Source organism: Apis laboriosa, unplaced genomic scaffold, assembly GCF_014066325.1.
Source record: "Apis laboriosa isolate Shangri-la unplaced genomic scaffold, ASM1406632v1 scaffold14686_cov152, whole genome shotgun sequence".
NCBI classification, from domain to species: Eukaryota; Metazoa; Arthropoda; class Insecta; order Hymenoptera; family Apidae; genus Apis; species Apis laboriosa.
This window is the reverse complement of record NW_025221692.1, coordinates 1,370,110-1,387,829: the sequence shown is the minus strand read 5'-3', so window position 1 is coordinate 1,387,829 and position 17,720 is coordinate 1,370,110. Positions and strand designations below refer to the sequence as shown.

General features: G+C 22.0%; 5 protein-coding genes across 7 annotated transcripts; 2 read left to right on the top strand and 3 right to left on the bottom strand.

Annotated features, from left to right (window-relative positions):
- Positions 1 to 3,300: 3,300 nt before the first annotated feature.
- LOC122710440 (sperm mitochondrial-associated cysteine-rich protein-like) lies at positions 3,301 to 4,598 on the bottom strand. Its single transcript, XM_043928296.1, has 3 exons — positions 4,509 to 4,598; positions 3,699 to 4,006; positions 3,301 to 3,371 (listed from the first exon to the last, which is right to left on the bottom strand). The coding sequence occupies exons 1-3, from the start codon at positions 4,583 to 4,585 to the stop codon at positions 3,361 to 3,363; spliced, it is 396 nt and encodes a 131-aa protein (XP_043784231.1). The 5' UTR covers positions 4,586 to 4,598; the 3' UTR covers positions 3,301 to 3,360.
- Positions 4,599 to 5,439: 841 nt separating this feature from the next.
- Positions 5,440 to 6,108, top strand: LOC122710374 (mitochondrial pyruvate carrier 4-like). The gene is made up of 3 exons (XM_043928189.1): positions 5,440 to 5,502; positions 5,572 to 5,756; positions 5,857 to 6,108. The coding sequence occupies exons 1-3, from the start codon at positions 5,440 to 5,442 to the stop codon at positions 5,978 to 5,980; spliced, it is 372 nt and encodes a 123-aa protein (XP_043784124.1). The 3' UTR covers positions 5,981 to 6,108.
- On the bottom strand, positions 6,047 to 8,972 carry LOC122710439 (peptidylprolyl isomerase domain and WD repeat-containing protein 1). 2 transcript variants are annotated; one of them, XM_043928294.1, is made up of 8 exons: positions 8,827 to 8,972; positions 8,356 to 8,458; positions 8,065 to 8,261; positions 7,758 to 7,951; positions 7,333 to 7,670; positions 7,055 to 7,244; positions 6,414 to 6,989; positions 6,047 to 6,293 (listed from the first exon to the last, which is right to left on the bottom strand). In XM_043928294.1, the coding sequence occupies exons 1-8, from the start codon at positions 8,924 to 8,926 to the stop codon at positions 6,150 to 6,152; spliced, it is 1,842 nt and encodes a 613-aa protein (XP_043784229.1). In that variant the 5' UTR covers positions 8,927 to 8,972; the 3' UTR covers positions 6,047 to 6,149. The 2 variants fall into 2 exon arrangements, with proteins under 2 accessions (XP_043784229.1, XP_043784230.1); XM_043928295.1 differs by having other exon boundaries at positions 8,364 to 8,458.
- A 1,998-nt stretch (positions 8,973 to 10,970) lies between these two features.
- LOC122710398 (probable N-acetyltransferase san) lies at positions 10,971 to 12,443 on the top strand. The gene is made up of 4 exons (XM_043928227.1): positions 10,971 to 11,133; positions 11,652 to 11,808; positions 11,909 to 12,075; positions 12,191 to 12,443. Exons 1-4 carry the CDS (start codon positions 11,126 to 11,128, stop codon positions 12,363 to 12,365), a joined length of 507 nt encoding a protein of 168 aa, XP_043784162.1. The 5' UTR covers positions 10,971 to 11,125; the 3' UTR covers positions 12,366 to 12,443.
- Positions 12,444 to 12,812: 369 nt separating this feature from the next.
- LOC122710375 (hormone-sensitive lipase) lies at positions 12,813 to 17,506 on the bottom strand. 2 transcript variants are annotated; one of them, XM_043928192.1, is made up of 11 exons: positions 17,272 to 17,506; positions 16,002 to 16,436; positions 15,718 to 15,919; positions 15,405 to 15,618; positions 15,090 to 15,280; positions 14,665 to 14,947; positions 14,336 to 14,558; positions 14,053 to 14,237; positions 13,544 to 13,869; positions 13,328 to 13,453; positions 12,813 to 13,248 (listed from the first exon to the last, which is right to left on the bottom strand). In XM_043928192.1, exons 2-11 carry the CDS (start codon positions 16,382 to 16,384, stop codon positions 13,180 to 13,182), a joined length of 2,202 nt encoding a protein of 733 aa, XP_043784127.1. In that variant the 5' UTR covers positions 16,385 to 16,436; positions 17,272 to 17,506; the 3' UTR covers positions 12,813 to 13,179. The 2 variants fall into 2 exon arrangements, with proteins under 2 accessions (XP_043784127.1, XP_043784126.1); XM_043928191.1 differs by lacking the exon at positions 17,272 to 17,506 and adding an exon at positions 16,579 to 17,015.
- Between the last annotated feature and the right edge of the window lie 214 nt (positions 17,507 to 17,720).

Genomic DNA, 17,720 nt, shown 5'->3' with positions numbered 1-17,720 from the left:
TGTTTGAATCTTTTCTCAGAAAAATAAAAAATATTTATTTTAGATTTCTGATTTATAAAACGAGTTTAACATATAAATCTGTATTGTTAATCATCTACAATGAACCAACAATTTCATTTTCCATTATTGAAAGAAAAAAATTTATTTTAAATAATAAAATTATTTATTTTAAAAAATAAAATTATTTTTCTAAGAACTTTCTCAATACAGATTTCTTATAAGAATAAAGTAATTGAATTGATAAATATCAAGAAACTGATAATGAATCATTCAAATAATAATTAATAGCGAATTTTCATTACTTTTGCAATGCATAATTTTATAAATAATGAGAAAGATTTTATGGAAATAAACAAAACGAAAAGTTTAAAATATAAGTTTATTATTAAGAATCAGTAAATGGTTTTAAAGAGATTAAGATCTATGGAATTCCTCGTTCCTAAATAATAATATAGTTTTTTTTTTCTAAATTTATCGATAATTATAATTTTTACATTGTTATTTGTTATTTATTAAAGAAAGTAATTAATTCTTTATTAAATGAAAGTTTGTCTTCATCAAATAAATAAATTTTAATTATCATTGAATTATAGGTAACTATAGCAATTATATTAAAATTAATTATCTTAAATTTAATTATATATATATATATATATATATGTAATTATTGTGAAAGCTACTTAATTTTAATATTATAAAATATTTAATTTTATTTTGTAAGAATATTATAAGTTACAAATTCTAGATAAATTTATAATTAAATTCTTCTCCAAAAATTAAATAAATTAATTGTTATTGTTGCGATTATCTATGATTCAATAATCAAAACAGGCATATCGAATTTGTAAATTATCTGTATTAAATCGAAAATTAAAAAAAACTTACAAATTTAAGCTTTCTAATCGTAAGTTGCAATTGAGATGATATTGAATTCTTTTTAATTTTATAAGTAAATTATAAATATTTTTATGCCATTTATTAAAATATCCATCAATATTGTAAATTAGATATGCAATTTTTTCATCTATTTATCAATTAATATTTATGTACTCATCGAATATTTGACTAGGCATCAATTATAAATAATAAATCGTTATAATCTTTCTATAAATTTAAAAGAATTCTTTACATAATTAATAATTAATAAAAATTAAGCAATCAGAAATTGAAGGCAAAGAATTTTTCATGTAACATAAAATTACATTATAATATATAATAATATTTAACATTTGCTAATTCTATAATATACAGATAATACGTTAATCTTTTATAGTATCTTTGAATCCATCTTGTTCATTCGGACTTTTTTCAAAAAAATAAAAAACTTTTAAAAAAATCTGAAAAATCTCAAAATTATTTATTATTATTTCTATTTTATTGTATAATAAATTTTTAAACTAATCGTCGAAAAATTTGATTAATTGATAAAAATCAAAAATATAATGAAAATATTCCAAAATTTCAGATTATTCCAAATAGCTTCAAATATACTACAAAAGATTAATAAAAAAAATTAACTTATCACTCAATTAAATAAGTATATCTTTAAAGATTAAAAAAATTATACAAAATAATATTTCGATTTTAGTCTTCGGACGCAATTATGTTTCTAAATTTTTTATATCACAGAATCACAAATGAAACTTCAATTTCTTGCATAAAAAAACATTAAAAGAAACTAAAAATTTTGTCAAATTTTGTTTTATAGCGATATCTCAAATGGTTGCCGAGATATAAAGACTCAAAGTATTCATAATACTTAATATAACGTGGAAATTATGAATGAGCTCGTGATCCTGATCTGCATTATTTTCTGGAAATACATACATCTTTCTAAGAGTTGCATATTACTTTTTCAGGAATCGCGGCTATCATTTGTCTGGAATTTGGAATAGATCAATAAAATAAAGTGCGAGCGAGAGATTCGAGTGAACAACAAGGACAAAGATAATAAACGATTAAAAATTACTCTTTCCTTTACACGATATCTTAATAATCGAAAGTTGTATCGAAATAAATAAAAATGCATTTTAAAGAGGAAGTTTCCACGCTTTTAATGATCGTTCACTCGTTATCCGGAAGTCACTATCTTCAGAGTTACAGCGGTTTGTTTAATTTTAATAGAGTTTAATCAAGTTTAAAGTAAATGATTGATTGAAAAATTATTTCTTTTTTTTTTTATATGAGAGATATCTCTGAAATCGGAAGTTATATCAAGATAAATGAAAAACCGTTTTAAAAAATAAGATTTTAATGATCAATCGTTTCAATCGTTGATCGAAAATCAATTTTTGGAGTTCAATAACAGTTCAAAATTTTATTTGAAACGATTTTTAAGAAGAATCTATAATATATTGCGTCTGAAGATTAAAATAATACATCCTATATGAGACGAAGGCAACGATTAAAGAATTTTTTATTCTTCTGAAAAAATTTCTATACCTAAATGGAAATCTCTTTCCAATATCTATATATAAGAAAGAAAAAGAAGCAGAAAAAGTGAGAATAAAATATCTATTTTAAAAAAGAAGCGAGAAAGCAGAGTATGTATTATAATATGTATAAATTTATCGGTAAGTGATCGATAATTATCCGTGACCAATTAAATTGCAGTGACTTTATCAATTTTTGCGTCTCAAAAGTAGTAATTATGTTTTTTCCACTAACTTTTAAGCTTTTATTATAAGATAGTGGATATCTCATAGCTATTACTATTGTAATAAAACTTTAAAACTTTCATGGATTTATTGTATGCTAGGCTTTAGTTTAAGAAGGAAAGATTCTCTATCCTGTAAATCGATTCGAGATGAGTATGATTATTTTAAACTTCGAATGGGACCGTATCGACATACGAATAAAATTCTTGTGTACGATGTCTTATCGTTTACTTCGAATTACTGACCTTATCCATAATTTCAATATTTCCTATTTTTGTTCTTCTTTTTTCTTCAATTAAACTTTATAATTAGAAACAGAAATATTGATTCTTATTTCTAATAAAACTCAATCTTTTTTCAGAATTATTCATATTTTTTGTTACATTATATATTATATACATTATAATAAAATTATCATTGCACGTTAAAGTTTTAAAATGTAGGATTACCGAAAAAACATATCAAATAATATTTTTACAATTTTTTTGCCCTTTTTCATACTTGATTAATAGTCCAAGAATCCTTTAATACAATTGTCCTGTAGTATGCAACATTGACACTTGCCAAATTAAAATATCAATTATCACTACAATTATACAATAGCATTAAAAAAAATTTATTTTGATGAAATCAATTTGATTACCTTTCTTCACAGACTCTTCAAAAACAGTTTTATTTTTCTTATATATATTATCATCATACATCAGTGAGAAACTGAAAAATATAAAACAACAATAAAATTATAATTTGTAATGATTTTGCGTAATTAATTTCAGAATAGCATAGAAAAATTATTAAATTTGTTCTTAAAAACAATTCTTTTGTATTTAATATTTTAATTAAACAAAAATTTGTATTCTTTCTTTTTCTTAAACAAGAAAAAAAATTCATATAAAATCTATTTTTTTTTTCGGTTATCATATTTGAAATATTTCGTATTATTTTTCCTTTGAACTCTTCAATAGATAATTAGTATAATACTTAACTTCTTATCAAAGAAGTAATAATAAATATAGTAATAAATATTGTGACAAAGTTCACCTGGATAGCATGGTAATGAAGTTGGGCAACATGGTACTATACGCAATGGTGGAGGACCCCTTGAAGGACAAATTGGAGGACATGGAATGCAAGGACTAGGAACTATCGGTACCCGACAAGAAGGAGGTAAGGCCGTACAAGAAGTAAACGAAACTGGACAAGGTGGTGGTGATGGACAACGAAGCATTGGTGGACAAACCGGTGGAGGACAACAGGGTCTCTGAACAGGCATATATGCAGGTAATTCTTCGATTCTCGGTGGTAATAGGACAGAACATACAGGTGTGGGTGGTATACATGGACATTTGCTGAAAAATAAATTTGTAAAGTTTGAGAATAAGATAATTTTTTTGTTATTTTCCTATTAAGATTTTATTTTCTAAATGTATTACTTATATTTTCTCTTTATTGTTTATTTATAAAGAATGAAAATGAAAGTTACGAAATAAAGTTACTTGATGAAAAAATTAAAAAAAATATAGAATATTTCTTCGTTCCAGATTTATATTAGTTTTCAAGATTGAAACATAGAATTTAATAAAAATTAAAAAAGATAATAAATATATAATTTATGGCAAAAAATTAAATAATTGAAAGAAAAATAAAAATATGTTATATTTTTATTTCCAGTTTTATAATTTATTAAAATCTTTATTTAAATCTTTAAATTATAAAAAAAAAATTATTATTATATTGCAAAACAATATTTTCAAAAGTTTATTTTAAACATTCAGTTTCGCAAAGATTTTTTCTTTATAACTATAAAAGATTGGATCTTTAATTGAAGAATAATAGGAAAAATAAATGTACCAGCACTCAATAGCACAAAGCAAATATTTCATTTCCTCCAAATCGTTCCATGTTCCCTGCGTTTTACTGCAACTCATTTTAAATTTAATATGAAAGATATTCTATTATATTTTAATATTTACAATATTTTCGTAGAGACCTTCTTAAGAGAGAAATTTAATGAATTACATATTTATATAATGATATAAAATACAATTTTGAATTTTTCGTTACATCGAATTGGTTATAATGTTTTGTATATAATATAAATAAAGTAATTAAAAATTTTCGAATCGCAATCAAAAGTTACCAAAAAGGATTCTTCAATCTTTTGTTTAAACATATAAAATTACTATGAAATTTAATTAAATAAAAATTTAGATATTTTATCAATATTTTAGTACTTTTTAATTCATATTTTAAATTTTGTTCTAGAAAAATTAAAATTTGAAAATATAAATTAATAATTTAACAAAATAGAATAACGAAAAGAAAAAAATAAAATATATTTATATAAAATATATATTTGAAAAAATTTTAATGTAGATAATATTTATTTCAATAATTTTTCTTAAATTTTTTGTTAATATTCTAGTGTAATTTTATTTCATACATAAAATATAAAATTGTTTATAAAATATTTTTTTATTTCACAATTAAAATAAATTGAATATTTATTAATATTTATAATAACAATCATAAATATACATTCATGAATAATTTGATTAGAATTAAAGAATTAAATATAATTGTTTTTAATCTTCAAAATAAATTTTGTTTATAAGCATCACCAACTATATGTTTTTGTACCACTTGTCAATCTTTTATTCTTTAGATGATCATTTACAATTTTATATTGAATTATTCTATATATAATTTTTTTTTTAGACGATTTTAAAACGTTTTTATAATCTATTTATTTTACGATTTAAAATTTTATTGTTGGCATATAATGCAGCCACCAGAAGAAAAGAAAAAGACTCCTTATCAACAACTTATGATAAAAATAGCCTCTGTTTTTCCATCAAGATTCGTTCCTATTTTTTTACATCCTGCAGGTTGAAATCAATTTTTATGAACACAATTTATAAAATTTGTAATTATTATTAACATTTTTATTAATATAGGACCAACTACAGTATTCTTCTGGGCACCTACATTTAAATGGGGTTTGGTAATAGCGGGAATTGGAGATCTTAGACGACCACCAGAAACAATTTCTCTTAGTCAAACTGCAAGTCTTATGATTACTGGTGCTATATGGTCTAGGTATCTTTTAAATAATATTATTTTTTCTCAAAGATATATATGTATATATTATTTTAAATTATAATATTATAATAAAAAAATCTTATTATTTATTCATTAGATATTCCCTAGTTATCACACCAAAAAATTACAATTTGTTTAGTGTAAATGCATTTGTATGCTGCACAGGGACGTACAGTTTTTTGAGAGGATTGCTTTATCATATGCAAAAGGATAAAGAATAAGGATTTTAAGAATTTATTATTATTATATCATTATTTTTATCATTATTATTATTGTTATTATTATTATTATTATTATTATTGTTATTATTATTATATTTATTATTATTTATAGTACATATACCATAAAAGAAATTTATATAAAAATATTTTATATATTAATTTTGAAATTTTATTTCACAGTAACGCTAACTATTCGAATATCATCATAAGGTTTGTCAGTTTTTGGATTTGTTTTTACTTGACTAATATTTTGTACAACTTCCATTCCTTTTATAACTCTACCAAATACAGTATGTTTATTATCCAACCAAGGCTAAAACAGATATAAAATAAATATTAATTAACATATATATTAAAAATTATAATTAAAAATTACACATAATATTAATCGTTATTAAAAAAAAAAAAAAAGAAGAATATTATTTCAATTTACAGTTGGTGTTAAAGTGATAAAAAATTGACTGCCGTTTGTATTTGGTCCAGCATTGGCCATACTTAAAGTATATGGTCTATCGTGTTTTAAATGGGATTTAAATTCATCCTCAAATTCTCCTCCCCATATACTTTCTCCACCAGTACCAGTTCCAGTAGGATCACCGGTTTGAATCATAAATCCTTTAATTATTCTATGGAAAATATGTCCATTATAATAACCATTTTTTGCGTGAACGCAAAAATTTTCCACTGTTTTCGGAACATCTTTTCCAAAAAGATTTAAATGAATATCTCCAAGAGCAGTATGAATAATTGCTTGATCATAAATCTTTTGTACATTTGTAGCTTCTGTAGAGGAAATAATATCCTCTTTTGATGGTCTTTCATTAAAAACATCTCTATCACATTCTTGGCTTTTAGTATCTTCAGGTTCTCTCCTTGTAAACATATAAAATCTATTCTTTTTATAAGCTGTACAAAAAAGAGTTGGATCAGGACGATTCATTTCTAATGTAGGATTTTCTGCAGCTTCCATCTCTACAGTCACTGCAGCTGTAGTTTTTCTTGCTTTTCCCTATAAATTTTTACAATATAAATTAGTATTAATAAAAATAAATTTACAAATTTGTTTATACATACTTGAAATAGAGCTAATTGCATAGGACGAATATTTTCAGGTTTTCCCATAATTCTAATACATCGATTTGTATACAAATTTACAACTTTTACACCTAACATTGTACTATATAAAACTATATAACCCGATTCGTCGAAAACTATATTTCCTAAATTTGTTTCTGTTTTATCCAGTTCTCTTTCTACTGCCATTCTAAATATAATATAATTAATAATATAATTAAAATTTTAATAAAGAAGAATTTAAATTATAATCTAATTTAATTGGAAAAAAATTTTACCTTCGTCCAAATTCCATATTTGGCAATTGTTGCGTCACTTGTTGTAATTCAGAAAATCTTTGTAATGTTTCATCAAATATTCTATACAATTTTCCGGTACGAAAAGTGAAAACTCTAACTTTTCGATCTCCACTGAGAGAAGCAAATCTTTTACCATCTGGAGATATTGCTAATCCACAAGGATAAGTTTTATTTTTTGCAAATTCGAACAAATCTGTATCTAGCTTAGATTCAAATGTGACACATTTAGGAAACTTATATTCCATTTTAGGTCCTGTCCAATATTCTAAAATGCCTGCTTTATCCACAGAAATGCATGTTTCATATATCGAATTATACTACAAATAAAAATTTATATAAGATCATATAAATAAAATCAGAAAATAAAATTATTTATGCTATTTTTTTTTCTTTTTTTTTTTTACTTTCATAGCAACTACAGGTTTAGTATGTAATTTTTCAAAAACATGTAATGGTATATTAGTTCCTTGTCCATCATAAATAAAAATTTTATTAGATTCTTGAGCAGAAACTGCTATTGCAGATATTGCATCACCAGGAGAATATATCCATTCACAGCAAAGTGGTATATAATCCAGCTTCATCATATTAATCATATCTAAAATAAAACTATTAATATTTTACTAACAATTAAATTATATAATTTAAAATATATATATATATAATTTAACATACATATAATTTAAAATATATATATATAAAATTATTTACCAAAATTGATAACATCAAAAATTTTAATCGTTTTATCTAAACTCACAGTACATGCATGAACACCATTGCAACTAGCAGCCATAGATTGTATAGCCATTAAATGTGCACGAAAATGTTTTACAAATTCTATAAGTTCTTCTTGTTTTTTCCAAAATTTAACATGACCATCACAACTACCCGTTATAATAAAATTTGATCTGTATAAAGATATAAATTATATAAATATAAAATTATATTATATAACTTATAAATTATTATTATTAAAATTATTATATATAAATTAATATTAACTTTGTTACCACAATATGAGTGATTACATCTCTGTGCATATAAGATTTTTCATAACATTCACAACATGGTAAGTTATCTACGTATACTTGCTCATATTCCAGAACTGCAAAAATTAAATAAATTTAATTAAATAAATAATGCTAAAAATTATATTTAATATAATTAAATATGTACAATGTTTAAAAAATTTTATTAAATTCATAATTCATAATTTTATCAAAGTAAAAGAAATTCAAATATTATTTATTTATTTATTCATCATTAATATTAAAATATAAATTTAAATAATAACATAATAATTTAAGGTTATCCCTTTTTTTTCATATAAATATCAATATTTTTTTTTATAATTCAAAATCATATTAAAATTTTATACACAAGAGATATAAAAAACTAATTAAAAAAAATTCTTATTTAATTCATAAAATAGTAGAAAGAATAAATATAAAATAAAAGTTATGGTATTCTAACCTTTTTGTTTCTTTTGAGGTACAGCTTCTGAAGGTAATGGACCAATCCAATCTTCATTATCACTTTCATTATGTTCTCTTTTATTACATGACATTGTCATTAAAAATAAAAAAATATGATATAAAAAATAAATTATACTTAACGTTTAATATAGTACAATATACAACGCTTTTCTTAACTCTACTGTTTTATATATATATATATATATTTATTTTGAATTTAAATCTCATAATATCACAGATAAACTGCATAATAGATTTGACATTCAATGTATTTTTTATCTTATATTATATTATATTATATTATCTTATATTTTAAGGTAATATCTTTTATTTATCATTCTCAACTTTCATTATATATATATCTTTTTAATTAGAAAAAACTGTTTTTATTAAACGAAAATTAGAAATAAATTTTTTAAAAAATAGAAAAATAATTATATTATTATATATTATTATTTATAATTTATTTTTAATTTATTAGATTTTTATTTATAATATAGTTTAGAATCGATATTATGTATTTCGAATTTATTACAATGCAATATTACTTCATATATTAATACCATGGAAATTAATATATAATAATATATACTATTAATATTACAAATTTGATTTCCAAAAATAAAATTATATCTTTTTAAATTTTAATATTTAATTTTTTCCAAAATAAAATTTTTTTAAATATTTAAAAATCATTAATATATGAAATTAAAGAATTAAATGATAGAATGCAATGAAATATATACAATAAAAATTTTTAGATACATTCTAAATCTTGAACTATAAAAATAAATTGTGAATTAATATTCTGTTTATCTGCTTGTCTATGATCATGCATTAAAAGCATATAGAAGATAGGCTCAACAATAGAATAAATAGAATAAAAATTTGGCCATTTTTAAAATGAAACTAATTAAATAAGGAAAATAAATAGAATAAAGATATACATAAAATAAAAATTGATTATAAAATATCATCTCTTAAATATCAAAGACACTTCTTCAAAAACAAGATAAAGTAAAATAGGAATTTAAGACTAGTACTATCTGTAATTTTAAAAAGATAATTTTTTAAAAAAATATGTTTGATATTTTAGAGATAACGCTGGCAGTTAATTCTTATCCTATCTCTAATTTTCTGCCATTATTTTCTGTCCTGTATTAATTATTTGTGTCACTCTAAAAATAGCGTTGATTCTCGAATTTTACGAATGTCTCTATTCTTGTCTTATTATTTGCTGTTCTTGCTTATATATATATATTTTTTTTTTGAGTATAATCATATATATATCAATTAGATATATTTTCATAAAAAATTCTCTTCAAATTATTTGGTAAATAATTAATTTGTAATATATATCTAGGACAATTCAGAAAATATAAAATATACCTTAATATATATAATGATTGTCAATTTTTTTAAATGGAATCATATATATTTGAATATATTAATCGATTCAACTAGTTATTTCCTATAAATAAATATTAAATCATATGTGAAAACAAATCATTAATTTATAAAATATTTTAACTTGATTTATTGTAAAATTTATTTATGAAAGACAAAATATATAAAGTAATATTTTTTTATTTATAGTTTCCTTATTTTATATAAAATTTTAAACTCAACATTTTTATGTATTTATATTTATGTATAATATATATTTATTATTTAAAATTATTTTTTGAGATTTTAATTATTAAAAATATATTAAAAAATATCGTATAATTGTAGATATCTAAATTATTTATATATACAAACAAAAATTCATACTTTAATCATACATACAATAATTTGATGTTATTTTAAATATTTATATTATTTTCTATTTATATTTTATGATTAAATATATTTTATTATATATTTAATATTATAATAAAATATAATGATAAAAGAAATAAATATAAATAAATTTGAAATAATATAAAACATATTATTAAATCAAATATTGTATTCTATTAAAATTTTATGAGTATATGAATTTTCAAATGTATAATTTGTAAAAATGTAAATTATTTTTATATAAATAATATTTTTACATAATATTTTTTATAATTGAATTTGTTATTTGTAATTAATTTTTGTGTATTCTAAAACTTATCAAAATATGAAGAAACAGGAATATATTTAACCTACTCCCCTAATATAATTTCAGTATAAAAAAGTACGAAGCCGTGTGACGTTATTGTGTTATATATACGGCTTATTTGTTTATAATTTATTTAGAAAGCAATTCATATTAAAACTTGTTATTGTTATTTATTCAAGTAACGTTCAAATCTGTTGTATTTCTTAATATGACTAGGTAAGTTCTAAAAGTTTTGAGGTTATATTTTTATATCACGAATCAAAACATTCTAAAAGCAATTACAGTTGTTTTATTCCAGTATATTATAACTAAATTTATACGATTTTTATTTTGTTTATGACTTACAATGATTATCTTTAAATTCAAAATTTAAATATTTTTATTCTCAAAGACATGTTTATTTCAAAACGTGTAATTAGATTATAATATAAACATAATAAAAAAAGTAAATTATATGTAAAAATAATTTTTAATAGAATAATATATTTAGAAAATTGTTAAAAACAATAAGATATATCTCTATTCATATTTTATAATTTCACATTTATCTGAAATTCTTTGTTTTTGTAAACAAAAACAAAAAAAAATATTAATTTATACCTATGAGCATATATAAATATAAATATATTTATATATATTATTTTAAAATATTCAAATATATAATATAAAAAACATAAAAAAGAATAATGTTACCAATTTTATATTTAATTGAAATACAAAATTTAAAATTACAGATCAAAAATAGAGTTAGGAGATGTAACACCACATAACATAAAACAGCTCAAACTTCTTAATCAAGTGGTGTTTCCTGTCTCATATAATGAAAAATTTTATAAAGATGTTTTAGAAGCTGGGGAGCTAGCAAAACTTGCATATTACAATGATATAGTGGTATGTTATATGGTATTTATGCAAATTATATTAAAAAACATATCAATTTTGAATAATAATTAAATCAAATGAGAGATTTTATAAGAAATTTTTATTTTAGGTTGGTGCAGTTTGTTGTCGAGTAGATACTTCTGAAAATTCTAGACGTTTATATATTATGACATTGGGATGTCTTTATCCCTATAGAAGATTAGGAATAGGTACTGTAATGGTGCAACATGTTTTAAATTATGTTTATAAAGATGGAAATTTTGATTCAATCTTTCTGTAAGTATTAATATACTTAAATATTTAATTATATTTATTATATATGCAAAATATTTATATAAATATGTAAATAAAAATTTATATTTTTATAATTAAGAATACTTTTTCTTTACAGTCATGTTCAAATAAGTAATGAAGGAGCTATTGACTTTTATAAAAAATTTGGATTTGAAATAGTCGAAACAAAGGAACATTACTATAAGCGAATAGAACCTGCAGATGCTCATGTATTACAAAAAACTTTACGTCCCAAAACAAATCAAACAAATAATCAACAAACTAATCAATAAAAATCATTAATCATTAATTTATCACATCTTAAAAACTACATGTTTTCATAGTCTGGTAATAAAATTATTTTTATTGTACTTCCCAGTGTGTTATATAAGTTATAAAATAGAGTTTTATAAATAATTTAATAAAGTTGACAAATACAATGTATATCGACGTAAAAAATATAACTTAACAATTCCATAAATTATTAATAATCAAAATAAAAAAATTAATTTTTCAATTATTGCCAACATTATACATATTAAAACATATTATTTTACTAAACATATCACATTTATAATACTTTATTTATACCTAATATATTTAATATCTTGTATCAGCTGCATAAAGTATTAAACAGCATTATAATGCTGAAAACAAACAATTTAAAATAATTTATGCAACCAACATATTTGTAGTCCCTATTCTTTAAATTTCTTTTTTCTTTTTTTTTTTTTTTTAGAAAATTGAAAGTTTTTTTGCTTTTTTTCGCAATTGCATATTCAGTGAACATAATACAAATACAAAGATATTAACATTTTGACATTATCATTTAAGTACAATAATTTGAGATATGATTTTAAAAAAGAGATATTAAATATCATAGTATATCATTAATAAAATATAAATATATAATATAAAATGTAAATAGAGTAAAACACATTCACGTTCACATATTAATACATAAACTTTTGAGATATTGCAAATTATTTTTAGTCTTTGTACATAAAAAATTAATTAAAATTGATATCTAAAAGAATTATAGCAAAGAAACTTTGTTCTTGCATATTAACATTTAATCTTCAATGAATATTTGCTCCTTGTATGTAATTATAATGCCAATAATTCCTGCAATCTTTTTGCACATAGATCTGATCCTTCACTTGCTTCTTTTGAAACCTATAAATTTAAATAACTTGCTATAATTGAATATAATGTAATATTTGATAATGTTTTATTTGATAAAAGAAATAATTACTGGTGTTAAATTAAGAAATCCATGCGGTAAACCTGGCAATATATCAAGCGTGACTGATACACCAAGCAATCGAAGTTTTCTTGCGAACATGACCGAGTCATCAAGGCATGGATCCAATTCTAATGTCTATAAAATATTATTTACATATATAATTTTTTTTTTAATATTATATTCATATTTTTCATATTATAAAAAATTTAAGATTTAAGAATTTACAAGCATTTTAATAGGTGGTAATTGTGCTAAAAGATTATCCGATGCAAGATAAGGACTTAAATATGGATCTCTGGGTACTGTGAATATAAATTCTTCCAAAGGACTTTTTATATTTTCTGTATCTAATTCTCTGGATTCTTTGTGCCTTCCACTGAGAGACCATCCAAAAAAAGACCATGATCTATCATTTTTTGAAATATTATTATCTTCACTAATAGTACCATTTCCAATATGTGTTGAAGTATTTGTTCCACAATTTCGATAAAGTTCAAAAAATTTATTAATATATTCTTGAGATTTTGCTTCTTCCTGTAGATGTTCCATTCCTGTTATATCAAAGAATATACAAAAAATATTTATATAAATATAAAGTATAATATAAAACCAATTATGAAACAATTAAAAAACAAAATTAAAATAAAAAATTAATAAACTTATAAAAATTATATCATGTTTAAATCATAACATTTAATTATATCTTTATATTTGCATTTATTTCATTTATTTACCATCAGCTTCTGTTAAAGTAACAGAATTCAAAGTTGAATCAGATGGTAAAGATGCTAACTTATGTGCATCATTTGTTTCATCTCCATTAGGACTCAGAGCTAATGCTATTAAATCACTTTCACTTACTTCAGCAAAAGATTCTGAATCTGATTTTATGCATTCAGCAACATCGTGTTCTTTTTCTCTAAAAAATAAAAAAAAAAATAAAATGAAATATAAAAATAATTATTAAAATAATTAAAAAATAATTAATTGTGACTTATTCTAATATATAATATTTACCGTGTAACTTTTTTATTATCTGAAGGGATATATGCTTTCAAACAACGTAAAAGAAATCCCATAGGTAATAATGGATCTGACAGGCAAAGCAATCGCGAAGGTGATAATACAAAATCAACAAGTACTGGTGTATATGCCATAAATATTCCATCAGGTTTTCTAATATTTAATTGTAAACATTTTAAAGTAATTCCCAAGTTTAAATTGGCCCCAGCAGAATCACCTATTAAAAAATTATATTATTTATACGCAAATATTAAATATATTAAAAAAAAATGTGCATAAAGGTATATTAGGAAAATAATAACATGCAATGCTTTACATCTTACCAGCAAGAAGTATTTTTTGAGCTGTACTTCCAAGCAATGTACTTGCATGATTTAAAGCCCATGCATATGCATATAGCACTTCTTCGAGCGCACGAGGAAATGGAGCTTCAGGCGCTAAACTGTAATCTATACTTAAAATAGGTATACCAAGACTTATGGCCCAACCACGTAAATATGTTTCATGAGATAAAGAAGTTTGTGCTACAAAACCTCCACCATGACAATGAATTATCAATTCATTGGACAATCCATGCAATTCTCCCCCTACTCCACCTGAACCAACCTGAGAAAAGCATGTACTGCACAGGAGTGAAACTGATGTTTCACAAAAATTTCTACTTTATTAAAGGAAATGTGGAAAGGAAAATAATGACTAAAAATAATAATAGTGCTATTTATATGAAATAAATAAATCATCTCTTTACCATTCCTAAACGACGTTTAGAACTTAACAGTCTAACATGTATCGGCTTTTTCCCGATATGACTATTTGGTATAGGAATTGATATAGTTGATCCATTTAATGTAGAAAGTGTCAACTCTTCAGGTGGAATAGAAATTACTTGATTTATTGCCAAAGAAGAAGATGTTATAGCAGGCAATTTCCGTGCAATATCTAAAATGTATAACTTATATAATATATATAATATATATTAAAACAATTATCAAAATAAAACAAGCAATTATTACATTTAAAATAAATTATATATATGTTATGATTGAAAATCACAGTATATTACCAGTCTCATTCAGAAACCAAAAAGCTTGACAAAATGAAATGTCAGCACGTTGAGATACATCGACGATACGACGAGCTCTTATTTCAGGATCTAACATATATTTGACAGAATTAGCACATCTTGCTAACAATGTACCATTAGCATAAAATGCTTCACTGAATGTTGCCATACAAACCAGTATAGTCTTTAAAATAGGTTTTAAATTATCATGAAACTGAAAATATTTTTCATATTTACATATTTCACATTTTTATATTTATTAGAAAATGACAAAAAATAGTGAATCATTAATTAGATATGTTTTTATCATTACCTGAAATCCTAAACATCTGCCATAAAAACAATACTGATTTATGGTTTCTACTTTATTTAAAATTTCATGAGGATTATGATTATCGCCTATAAAAAGAGATGGTTTTCCATCATTTATATATTCACTCCATGAATAAAGAGTTTGTAAATGTTCTAAGCAAGTGCACAAAGATGCCAACAATTGTGAGCAAGCCTCAATTTCCCTATAAATATTTGTACTTATTATTGTTAATATAATTTTAGATACAAATATTTAATAATTTTTTTAAAACAAATCATAATTACCTCATGTGATAGCTTTTACGAAAAAATATAGAATCTTTTTGACAATATATTTGATGACAGATTGAACGAGAATGAATAATGCATTTGTCTATTAGCACCAGAAAACTTCTATATCCATTACCAGGTGTTTGCACATCAAGATCAAACATTGGTGCAATTCTACTAATTTCTTTATATAATGGTTGCAATTGTATCAAATGATCTAATATAGCCATAAGTGCAGCTCTAATTCTAATACTGTTCTCATCTTGATGTGGCATGAAGTATTCTGCATTAGCATGACATAATTCCCGTAATGCTCCCCATTGTAAAGGCTCCACATCTTCAAATGGTCTATCAAAGTCATCATCGAGTGACATTTGAGCTGTGTCTTGTTTATTCATTTAGCAATAAATTTTTTATTAATTATTTTAAAACAAACAATAATTGTAGAATCTATAAAAATAAAAAAATCACATTGCTATCTATTGTAAAGACTAATATTTTTTTAGTAATACTATTTTTCAATAATTTAAGTATAAAATACTTAAAAATTGTTTAAATGAATATCTTCATAATTAATAATAAATATTAATACCTTTCAAAATTCATCATATTAACATGTAAGGTTATCAAATTTAAGATATTAAAGATATTCAGGTCACTTATTAATTATTTTTTATGTTCTGATTTGCACTACATTATATTTACATTATTAAAATCTTTGTATACGTCATACTCTGATAATGTTGATTTTTATTTTGGATTTGACATTTCCTAGATATTTATCGTGGACGCCATATTGTTTTTTCGATCGATAGTATTATCTCACAATACAATCTTATAATATCACGCACTAGTACGAATTAAATGTTATTGACTTTCACATGTGTTCAACAATGAACTACAACTACTACTAGTAACAAATCGCTTAAAGAATATACATGCATATAGCTGTAAGTGAAACTTAAAATTCGCTTATTATTCTATTTGTATTAAAATGAAAATTAATTTTTTCGTTTAATTTTAATTCAAAATTAAATGTAATATTTACAAGTACACAATTTATAAAGAACAAATTTTTTATCAATCAATCGCACATAATTATTAATTAAAATACATTACATCATATTAATAAAAATGTTGAATATTAATATTTTATCAAATACTTATGAATTTTTATTGCAAACTGATTATAATATCTTGTAATAATAATTATTATGATAAAGTATCAATTAATATATATCAATGGATCAGTTATTTTATAATTAATATAAAAAAAAATACTTACCAGACATATACTGCCAGACGTTACTGTTTTATAATGTTAAAGAAACGAAAGTAACGTACATCCGTTTCAATGCTAATTTTGTCAGATTGGTGAATGACAAACAATAATTTGTGATTCAATGGTCGTGATTCTTATGTATTAAGCAGCCAGTCACGACAAATGAATTAATCATAAAGATATATTAACGATATCTAAGTATGGAAAATGATTCTTGGTAATTTTATTATCTAATTTTTAGTGTAAAACATATTTTTATATTACATTTATATAAATACCAAGTATTTCTGATTTATATACAAAATTATACATACATGAATTAACTATTACATATTTTAATTCATTATATGACCTTATTTAAAATTCAATAATTTTTTTAAATTTATAAAAAAAGTAACTTTTTAACATTAACAATAATTATATTATTCAATTAAATTAAATATCAATCAATT

Excerpts from the sequence above, each read along its gene's own strand:
- LOC122710440 (XM_043928296.1), bottom strand. The coding sequence starts at position 4,585 with ATGAGTTGCAGTAAAACGCAGGGAACATGGAACGATTTGGAGGAAATG. Across the intron at positions 4,007-4,508 it reads CTTTGTGCTATTGAGTGCTG|CAAATGTCCATGTATACCAC; the intron begins GTACATTTATTT and ends TTTATTTTTCAG.
- LOC122710374 (XM_043928189.1), top strand. The coding sequence starts at position 5,440 with ATGCAGCCACCAGAAGAAAAGAAAAAGACTCCTTATCAACAACTTATG. Across the intron at positions 5,503-5,571 it reads TTATGATAAAAATAGCCTCT|TTTATAAAATTTGTAATTAT; the intron begins GTTTTTCCATCA and ends TTATGAACACAA. Across the intron at positions 5,757-5,856 it reads ACTGGTGCTATATGGTCTAG|ATATTCCCTAGTTATCACAC; the intron begins GTATCTTTTAAA and ends TTTATTCATTAG.
- LOC122710439 (XM_043928294.1), bottom strand. The coding sequence starts at position 8,926 with ATGACAATGTCATGTAATAAAAGAGAACATAATGAAAGTGATAATGAA. Across the intron at positions 7,671-7,757 it reads AACCTGTAGTTGCTATGAAA|TATAATTCGATATATGAAAC; the intron begins GTAAAAAAAAAA and ends TTTTATTTGTAG. Across the intron at positions 6,294-6,413 it reads TTATCACTTTAACACCAACT|CCTTGGTTGGATAATAAACA; the intron begins GTAAATTGAAAT and ends TATCTGTTTTAG.
- LOC122710398 (XM_043928227.1), top strand. Across the intron at positions 11,809-11,908 it reads CATATTACAATGATATAGTG|GTTGGTGCAGTTTGTTGTCG; the intron begins GTATGTTATATG and ends TTTTTATTTTAG. Across the intron at positions 12,076-12,190 it reads AATTTTGATTCAATCTTTCT|TCATGTTCAAATAAGTAATG; the intron begins GTAAGTATTAAT and ends TTTTCTTTACAG.
- LOC122710375 (XM_043928192.1), bottom strand. The coding sequence starts at position 16,384 with ATGAATAAACAAGACACAGCTCAAATGTCACTCGATGATGACTTTGAT. Across the intron at positions 13,870-14,052 it reads TACTTTAACAGAAGCTGATG|GAATGGAACATCTACAGGAA; the intron begins GTAAATAAATGA and ends TTGATATAACAG. Across the intron at positions 13,249-13,327 it reads GATTTCTTAATTTAACACCA|GTTTCAAAAGAAGCAAGTGA; the intron begins GTAATTATTTCT and ends TTAAATTTATAG.